The sequence below is a fragment of the Nipponia nippon genome, unplaced genomic scaffold (assembly GCF_047370975.1).
Source record: "Nipponia nippon isolate SJK-2023a ecotype South Korea unplaced genomic scaffold, ASM4737097v1 scaffold_71, whole genome shotgun sequence".
In the NCBI taxonomy this organism is placed as follows: domain Eukaryota; kingdom Metazoa; phylum Chordata; class Aves; order Pelecaniformes; family Threskiornithidae; genus Nipponia; species Nipponia nippon.
This window is the reverse complement of record NW_028262393.1, coordinates 248,868-259,184: the sequence shown is the minus strand read 5'-3', so window position 1 is coordinate 259,184 and position 10,317 is coordinate 248,868. Positions and strand designations below refer to the sequence as shown.

The window sequence follows — 10,317 nt, the reverse complement described above, 5'->3', positions numbered from 1 at the left end:
TTGTTTTGCTTTTGCTTTTGGTTTGTGTTTGGTTTTTTTTTTCTATTTTTAAACTTCCTGGAAGAAAGTTTTTTTCTGGAAGAAGTTAGTTTTGGTTTTTTGAAGCTTTCTGACTGAAGCTACCAAAGAAACCAAGGACGAAAACATATAGTAAGATATAAAATGCATGAAAATGAGGTACAAAACATAGAAAAAAAAGTTCAGTCATTCTTATAAAAAGCATATCTAAATTCAAGTTTTGAAGTCTCTCTATATTATTTAACCCAATAAAATAATCATCTTATGCTTAACGGTGTGAAACTTCAGTATCTTTCAGTGAGATGGATATGTGTCACTACTAGACTGCTAAAGGAAATTTGGGTTTTTTTGGGTGGGACTCCAAAAAAGTGTTAATTGTACTTTAGGAAAATGAAAATTGCTGTAGCTTGTCCCACTTCAGCTGTTCTAAAAATTCAACACTTCTCTTTAAAATACTTTTCCTCCATTTCTCATTTTTGTATTAGGTTATTCTAACTAAGTATGCAGGAGATTTTATATATATATATATATTTTTATATATATATATATTCTATTTCCCACATTTTCCTCCTCTGTATTTCCATATGTATTTTCTTCACTAATTGGTATGTCCATCTTTCTGCAGCTGATCTGTTTCATAACATACTGTATTTGGCTTCTGTGCAGAGCCTTGTGGGTAACAAGCAAATAGATAAATCAGAAGTTCTCTCATGAAAACAGGACTGTGTGCTAGTATTAATTTTTCCCTACCTCCCTCTCCCTGCATCTCTCTCCAGCAGACACTTGTAAAACAGATGGATGCCACCTTCATGGGGTACAGTAAAACTGGACTTGGGAGTCAGCCCTTTGGTCCAAGGCTCAGCCAACTGCAAGCTGCCACGCGGTGCTCTCTGCTCTTCTTTTCTCAGATGGACGATGCCTCTGTTAATTTTTCTGGTAGGACCAATGGGATACTTGCTCGCCCTGAGGATTGTACTGTTGCTGTTGGTGGCTTTGCCAGTGGTAAGTGCTCCTATTTTGCTTTCATCTTGCAGTCAGAGCCAGTACCCTACCTCTGCCAAGCCTTTCAGAGATCTCCCAAAACTTACTTGCTAGGTTTCCTGCTGTAAGTCAGAAGAGGAAGAGCTGTTCCCATTCATCTCAGCATGCCACTATGTTCCTACTTATTAGTTGTGGACCTCCCTTTGCTCATGGGGTACCAGAGGGAAATCCAATTACATCAGCATTGCTCAAAAAAAAAAAAAAAAAAAAAAAGTAATTACTTTAACTGGTTCACAAGAGAATATTTCTACGATAAGGATTTTTTCATACAGAAAAGCATTGTTTGCTCCTAAGACACTAGAATCCACTAGAATCTTTTTTTGAAGATAATTTTTTTTTACCTGCCTCCTGTGAAATCATCACCTAGTGCTCCCTCCCAACTCTCAGAGGAGAATGGTCAACAGAACATCAAAATACTCCAACTAATACAGTATCCAATCTCTTTCTATCTATCTGTTAAAACTGCTCCTTTTGGACTCAAAAGGATGCCTTGGACTTGCATCACTCTGCTGTGTCCATGTTGATTTAACCCCTGTCTATCATGAGAACAGAGTTCATCTCAATCGTCAGTGTAGTTAAAGGTTAACTACCCTGAGTTAAGGATTTTAAGGCAATTCTAAACTTTTTTGTTAGCAGAGCGTTGCTGAGGTGGCTGCATCTTGCTTTTCTAAGTAAAAATATCCCATCTCCATCACACTATTATTTGCTGCTGATGCAGTTCTTCAGACACTGAAGTCTTCACTGAATGTCTGGAAATTAAGAATGCCAATAATGTTAGAATAAATACCAGTTTCCTTATGCCAGGAGCCAAAATCAGCCAGTACATAAAGTGTTTTAAAACAAGGAACCTTTTCTGTCAACAGCCTGGACAATGGAAGGAAGCTTTCCATGCTTTTCAAGACTCCGGCTTTACAGAAACCTGCTGTAGTCTGGTTAGAGAATAACAGAGATGGTGATCTACATCCCTCTCCGTCCACTTATCACTGGGACATGCTTTTCTTCTCTCAAAGTTCCTCGGTGACCTGTGGAAATTCATGGCTGGGGAAGATTGTGTGAGCCACATCTTGCAGAAAAGAGCTTCTCTTCACAGCAGCACAACATTGGATTGTTTTGCATTCAATAAAATAGAAATGACAAGTCACTACTATGAAAACAAAACAACAAAAACAAGGCTACGCTCTTAAGGTATTTTGTAAGAGATATGTTCCTCATGGCACAAGAGAGAAATTCATATATCTTTTTTCATCAAAGCCCAGTCATGGAAGGGCCTTTTGTTGCAGAAGGTAAAATACTGGGCAGTTTTCTCCCTCAATTGGGAGAGAGACACAACTCCTTTGCCGGCAGTTTACCGTTAATAACACAACTTTGGGAGGCTGAAAAATTATCATAGTCTTTCCTCTACAGCTTTTCTGAGGTATGGACTATGAACCAACACATTGCTGTCTGAAGAACTGCTGTGAGAGAGATATTGCTATTTCATGGGCATTAAAACTTTTGTTTTTATCTTCAGAGTAATTTATGGGGAGGGGACTAATGTCTTGTTATTTCTTAGAGAAACAAGCAACCAATTTGACAATCTATTGACTTTTTTCCAATTGTAAGATCACTTCGAAGAAACTGAAAAATAACAGAAACTACAATCCAAAGCCTGAGTTGTAGGAAACCACCTCACCTCAGAGTCTACCTGGTGAGCAGAAGTCTGGCCACGGACGTTGTGGCATGTTACAGCACCACGTGTAGAGAAGTCTTTGTTCAAGGGGGGTTGTGTTTGACACTGCTTTCAGCTTCACTTCCCATTTGCAGCCCTTCATTCTAATAAAGTGGTCCTGAAATTGTTGTGCTCATCAGCTGTTGCATAAGCAAAACTTTTTACTTGAGGTTGGAGCTAATGAAAGACAGGCTGTTTATTTTCTTGACACAATACAACTCTTCACTACTTGGAAGAAACAGCTCTGCTTCCTTCCAGCTTGAAAAAACATCAACAAAAAAATCACTTTTATTTGGTGCAACATACGATGACATGGCCACACAATTTCTATAGTATTGCTTTCCTGGTGACATAACAGCAAATTTTAGCACAGGGCTCACCTGGGCTTTACTGTGGATTTCTCTTGGATGAAGAGGGATGTGATGCTTTTCAAGAGAATGCAATGCTATCCACCTGCTTCTGAAAGGTGGATGTTAGCATAATGGGTTAATTTGGGTTTCTTTCTTCCATCCACTTTGGTTTGGCAGTGCTTAGAAATTACATGAGAGCGAGCATATGTGCCAGGCTGTGCTTCTCCCACTCCTAACTGGATTCACCGGTGTTTATGTAAAGCTTGTTAGATATGGGTTATTAAATGCAGTACTTCTGTGCGGGCATTTCCAAATACGGGCCTAGTTATTGCTGATCATGCTGACGACATTTAACATAGGGACGGTGAGAAATGTTTACTTTCTGCTTCCCAGGAGCAGTAGCAAATGAGGAAATTGCTGTTACAAGGAAACTTACTTTATATTTTGAGTCTCTGTCTGTTCTTCCTGTGTTGAAAGAGCATTTCTATATTTGATATGCAACAGAGACAAACCTGTAAATAAAAGGATGAAACAGGTAACTTACTTACTTACTTCTAAATTTTATAATAGGCACATATACTGCTGTTGCCAAGTTTTTGGCAAAAGTCCAGAGGGAGGTGACGAAGAACATGACCATTACATGAACAAATACAATATATGATTTACTGGAATTGCTTGTCATTTGCTCTTGTTTCCTCTGATAAATTGCATTTTACTGGTTTTTGATCTCCTGCTTTTGCTTCTTTTTATTTCCTGCCCTTAGAACTCAGTCTTGCTGGTATCGTTATGGGTCCAGCGAATCACTGGCTCCAAAGAATCATCAGATGCTTGGAAAACTACCACATAGAGGGCACAGTTGCATAACAATCATCTGATGAAGAAAGAAAATTGCTGCCGTCTTGGCTGTCAGGAGAAGGGAGAGGTATTTTATGTCAGGATATGCAATGATAGAATTCACTGGAGGACAGTAGCAGACATGAAAATTACAGAGGAACCTGAGGCTAGAGGAAGCCTGTCAAAGGAATATCAGACTGCAGGTGAAAGGGAGAACACACCTGCTGATCAAACTAAAGGGCAAGAAGGAAACGCACAGGCAGTGGAAGCAGAGACAGGTATCCTGGGAGGAGTATGGGATGCTGCCTAGTTGTGAAGGGATGGGGTCAGGAAGGCCAAGGCGCAGCTGGAGCTGAACTGGGCAAGGGATGCAAAGAGTAATAAGAAGGGCTTCTAGAGGCATGACAGCCAGAAAAGGAAGGTAAAGGAAAGCGTACCCCCCGTGATGAAAATGACTGGCAAACTGGTAACACTGGACAAGAAGGCTGAGGTACTCAACAGCGTTTTTCCTCAGTCTTCACTGGCAGTCTCTCTTCCCACACCTGTCGAGTGGATGGACCTCAAGGCAGGGACTGGGGGAACAAAGTCCCTCCCACTGGAAGACAAGATCAGGTTCAAGACCACCTGAGGAACCTGAACATACAGAAGTCTATGGGACCTGATGAGATGCATCCCAGAGTCCTGAGGGAACTGGCTGATGTAGTTGCCAAGCCACTCTCCGTGATATTTGAAAAGTCACGGCAGTCAGGTGAAGTCCCTGGGGACTGGAAAAAGGGAAATATTGCACCCATTTTTAAAAAGGGTAAAAAGAAGGACCCTGGCAACCACCGACCTGTCAGCCTCACCTCTGTGCCTGGGAAGACCATGGAACAGATCCTCCTAGAAGCTATGCTAAGGCAGATGGGGGACAGGGAGGTGATTCGAGACAGCCAGCACAGCTTCACCACAGGCAAGTCCTGCCTGACCAACCTTGTGGCCTTCTATGATGGAGTGACCACATCAGTGGACGAGGGAAGAGCCACGGATGTCTTCTATCTGGACTTTTGTAAGGCCTTTGACACAGTCCCTCACAACATCCTTCTCTCTAAATTTGGGAGGGATGGATTTGATGGATGGACTGTTCCGTGGATAGGGAATTGGTCGGATGGTCGCATCCAGAGGGTAGTGTTCAGTGGCTCAGTGTCCAAATGGAGATCAGTGACAAGTGGTGTCCCTCAGTGGTCCCTACTGGGACCAGTGCTGTTCAATATCTTCATCAGTGACACAGACAGTGGGATTGAGTGCACCCTCAGCAAGTTTGCAGATGACACCAAGCTGAGGGGTGCAGTTGACACACAGGAGGGATGGTATGGCATCCAGAGGGACCTGGACAGGCTGGAGAGGTGGACCCATGTGAAACTCAGGAGGTTCAACAAGGCCAAGTGCAAGGTCCTGCACCTGGGTTGGGGCAACCCCTGCTACCAATACAGGCTGGGGGATGAAGGGATTGAGAGCAGCTCTGAGGACGACTTGGGGGCACTGGTAGACGAAAAGCTGGATATGAGCCAGCAATGTGCTCTCGCAGCCCAGAAAGCCAACCATATCCTGGGCTGCATGCAAAGCAGCGTGGCCAGCAGGTCGAGGGAGGTGATTCTGCCCCTCTACTCTGCTCTGGTGAGACCCCACCTGGAGTGCTGTCTCCAGCTCTGGGGCCCTCAGCACAGGAAGAACATGGACCTGTTGGAGCAGGGCCAGAGGAGGCCACAGAAATGCTCAGAGGGATGGAGCACTTCTGCTCTGAGGAAAGGCTGAGAGAGCTGGGGTTGTTCAGCCTGGAGAAGAGAAGGCTGCGGGGAGACCTTATTGCAGCCTTTCAGTACTTAAAGGGGGCCTACAAGAGAGATGGGGACAGACTTTTTATCAGGGCCTGTTGTGATAGGACAAGGAGTAATGGTTATAAACTAAAAGAGGGTAGATTCAGATTAGATATAAGGAAGACATTTTTTATGATGAGGGTAGTGAAACACTGGCACAGGTTGCCCAGAGAGGTGGTAGATGCCCCATCCCTGGAAACATTCAAGGTCAGGTTGCATGGGGCTCTGATCTAGTTGAAGATGTCCCTGCTTATTGCACAGGGGTTGGACTAGATGGGCTTTAAAGGTCCCTTCCAACCCAAACCATTCTGCTTCTATTCTGTGACCTAAAGAGGTAAGAAGCTATGACAAAAAAAAGGGATCACAAATATGAGGCAGACTTCAAAACAAAATCAGCAGAATGTAAGTGAGCTGGATAAAGAAGGAAAATGGTATTTACCAACTTCCTCCTTTTTCCAAAGCTTCAGCTTCTGGAGTTTAGTGTTAGTGGAGAATCTTAAGACTTCAAATATCAACATGAGCATTAACTTCTATTTCAACTCTCCAAGAGGAACTTTGACCCTGAAAATTTAAGAAAATAATACGGAAACTAAATTGTAAACCAGGTGGGATTTCTAAATACATATACAGTTGCATTTTGACCAGAAATCTTTACTAAGACATTACAGAAAAAATATTTTTTAATTTGTTTCTTTAAAGAAAGGATTTCCTTTGCCACTGCTAAAATGAAATTAACTGGTCATTTGCATTTTTTTCTTCCTTTAGCACCAAGAGATACATTGCTTGAAGAAAGTGGATGAGCCATCTCACTCCTGCAACCCCTCAGTAAGGAATGATCCTTACTCTCATTTATATCCAAGTGCTGCACCACCCCAAACAGTATTAAGGAATAAGATAAGATGGGTGATCAAAGACTGTAAAGGTCCTTCAAACATCCTTTTTTTTTTAAAAAAAAAACAGCGTTCTTCTGCCTTTTTTCTGCATTTTCTCCCCCCAAAATTATCTGAACCTTTTCATCTCCAGGTATCTACCGTCAAGGTCTGAATTCTTTACAAACAAGCTTTGTTTACAAACAAGTAAAGGCCCTTTAGGGGAGGAGGCACACTGTCTTGGTAACCTGTATAACTCAACTGCCAGCAAACTACCACGTTTGTTATCTCCGATCTTGTCTGGAAAGTGTTTTTTTAAATTATTATTTTTACTATGTTTGTGCATCACAGCATACGCATTAACATTTAATGACTGTGATGCCATAATCATCCAAAACAAAAGCTGAGTATGACAGAGTTTTCCCAAGCCTTTTAGGACAAGGTTTATCAGTGAGTCGCTCTCTTGTCCCTGACTGCTTTCTCTTCCCTCTCACAACTGGCTGTGATCGTAAGTAGACTTCCATACTTGGCTAAAACAGGATTTTTCAGATTTTTTTCCACCAGGAACGCAAGGTACTTATTGATGATTTCTTTCCTGCTCCTCTGGAGAAAGACAGTTTGAGACTTCGAGTGAAGTCACAGTTTCATGCTTTGGACGGGCTCTTTGAAGGTACTTGCCCTTTTCATTTGGAGATGATCACTCCCAGTACCGAGTTTTGCACTCTGGCCCCTTCTGTGGGCTGATGCAGATTCTGAGGACTGCAAAAAATACACAGCCAGTTTTGATCTCTGAGCCCACCGAAACTGTCAAGTCTATCCTGATATGTGTGTAATCCTGTAACAGGCTTTCTTTGAACCATATTTCTTGATGTTTGCCAAGATGCAGCTTCACTTGGAAACATACAATTAATTTTTTTTTTTTAAACTATTACAGTATTCGATGACAGTAATTAACCACTGGAACTTAACACACTTTTGACTTCCACGAAAAATTCAAATTTCTCCAATACAAAAATAAAAACTACTGCTGTTGGAAAAGAGTCACCACAGCTGCATCTGTTTAGGCAGCACAACTAGTTGATGGCCACTGAACATATAAGCCATTTTTCTACAAACATCTGGGGGCTGCTAGAAGAGCTCTAACACAACAGCATTATAGAGACGGATGAACAGCCATATTTTTCTTTACCTCAGTTAGTACTTGCCCTTAGTGTCTTATACTGATGTCCGATTTTCCTAAGGAAAGTCTGTATTTCATTTATTGCTGCCTGACTATTTGCACCTCTTTCTATCAATCATTCAAACTTTTAAGATTTCTCTAAACTATTGTACACGTAAGCTGGGTTTAAAATATGAGGGTAGTGCACATGCACATGTACAGTCATAGTGGTACACAGCAATAATAGTGCTCTGTGTGTAAATCACTTTACAGCAGAAACTAATAAACTCACTTTTATTAAATCAGTTTATCACAATTGTTAAGTTACAAAAATAACTTCATCCATAATGACGTTAAGTACTAAATACAAAGGTAAAACAGTTGTGCAGTGCTCTTAAAATAGAGTAAAACTTTTTATGTATTTGAGAGGGGCAAAGTAGCTGACCCAGAAGTTCTTGTTTAAGACTGTTGGTCTGCACTGATCAACTATATTTAGTTCTTCTTGACTTGAAGACATATGGAAAGCAAACTACGTATTAAGGGATTGAATCTCGTCTAGGCAAGAGTGAAAGCAGTGAGTTTCTGTGCTGCTTAAGAAGAAAACCAGCGCAAGCCTCAATCCATTTTAAGTACAACAATGATTATTTTAAAAAATGAAACCAAACACCAGCAACTATTTGGAAGTGCACAGCAGCAGAGAAATTTTGTTCACTTGTCTTCCACATCTGCTACCATAGCCTCAATTGCATTCCAGTCCAGTTTGCTGAGGATACTTCCCGTGCTTTCAGAAACACCATCGGTGTCAATAATGCCGAGAGGAGAGAAACTCGCAGGATGCAGTGCAGAGGACTATTGGAGGAAAAGAAGATGAGCTGAATCATTGCATATCATTCATGGACAAGACCTCTGTGCAGCCAGTAGAAATGATTCCACTCTTTTTCAAACATGTCCTAATCAAGTTATGTATCTGATACAAATGTAATTTATTTTCCTGTTTATGTACTCCCACTAGTGTCTGTTGCCTGGACAGACAACATGCCTATACAGTTGTTAGAAAGAACATTCATTTTCAAGGCTCACACGAATGACTTTGCTTGTAAAGACAAAATGTAGTTCTGTTGAATCACCATCATTTATGTCCCTCTGCACCTATCGCACCCACAAGTTTTGAATAGAGAGCCACGTTTTAAAGCAGAAGTAAACAAAGTGTTAAATGGCAGGTATCAAATCATTCCTAGAATATAGTAGACATCCTACCTGAAACAAGGAGTCATGAGTATCTTGAAGTATTCTTTGGATATCATCCGGCACAGTCCAAGGACTTACTATGTCTCGATCAGTCTCTTCATCAACACCTTCTGTCTGAACTACAGTGGCAACATGTGGAGGCTTTTGTTTTGATGTTCTGCTGACTCTGTTCTCAGCAGCTGAGGAGAAAACAAGCCACTGTAACATTCCTTGCTGTTTTCTTCTGAATATCTTGACACTTCTCCAAGAACAGAAGCTCCAAGTTCTAAGAACTGAAGCTGTGTGTAAAAAGAGCATGCCCTGTTATCTTGAACTGATGTGGGATCATGGCAAGAAAATGCTGCTGGTCCCTTCCAGCCTTACGTTCCGAACTGTCTTCCCAGAGCAGAACACGAAGTGGAACAAGACTATGCATGGTGCCTACAGCACCTGGGTCCTGTAGTGCAGTCCTCAAAAAGAGACATTGCTACATTCTTTGATAGAGGAATAAAACTGTATAAATCCTGGATTTGTGCCTCTTGGAAGACATGAAACCTTAGTGAAACCCTTAGCAGTGATGGGATATACTGGAGAAACAGATACAAGAAGGTGATATGAAATCAGAGAAAGATCAGCTGGTATTTAGAGTTTAAAAAGAGAATATATGGAAAGGAGCAGGAAAATGACTTTCCACACATGCAGAGGTGAGTAGGTGATTCAGGAAAAATGCCTATCTGCTTACTATTGCTTCTTTCCCTTTCCTGCATTGTCAATGCAAATAAACTATTTGACTAGCCAAATAGGATCTCTATTATGCCACTAGTATAATTCTGATGTAAGGGAGAATGGAATCAACCCACAGTATTTCCTAAGTTTCAGACTGATTTTTTCCTCAATGTTTCTGTGTCTGATCAGAAATTCTGGTCTTGTAACCAAGTCCTGCATCTGTTAAAGAATTTGATTAGGAGGAAACATTTATGTGAAGAAACTTTTGCGGATCCAGACCTACACAGACAGGCATAGGGAAAAAGGATCACTAAAATCCAAAACTCTTTTTTAAAAAAGTTCAGTCATAACTTTTTCCACTCTAACATTATGAAAAAACAATATCTTAAATAGACGCTGTACAGAGGGATAACAAAGACAATTCCCACTTCAAAGAGCTCAGAAAGTAAGCAGCATAGAAAGGTAAGGGAGAGGCACAATACTTGTGTACGGTAGTGGTAACTAACTCTCTGTCTGTGGGTTTCAGCTGAAA

General features: G+C 41.2%; 1 protein-coding gene across 15 annotated transcripts in view; it reads right to left on the bottom strand.

The window, feature by feature from the left end:
* Positions 1-604: 604 nt before the first annotated feature.
* The window catches only part of CPLANE1 (ciliogenesis and planar polarity effector complex subunit 1), a 71,574-nt gene continuing 61,861 nt past the window's right edge, over positions 605-10,317 (bottom strand). For 11 of the 15 annotated variants that reach the window (XM_087741058.1, XM_087741063.1, XM_087741062.1 and 8 more), the window contains 2 exons: positions 9,090-9,358; positions 8,099-8,681 (listed from right to left, as the gene is read on the bottom strand). In XM_087741058.1, the coding sequence (XP_087597184.1) occupies positions 8,541-8,681; positions 9,090-9,358 (410 nt within the window). In that variant the 3' untranslated portion in view covers positions 8,099-8,540. Of the gene's footprint in view, positions 2,142-2,731; positions 3,630-8,098; positions 8,682-9,089; positions 9,359-10,317 lie in introns of those variants that run through there. The other 4 variants (XM_087741060.1, XM_087741061.1, XR_015700847.1 and 1 more) reach the window with 3 other exon arrangements.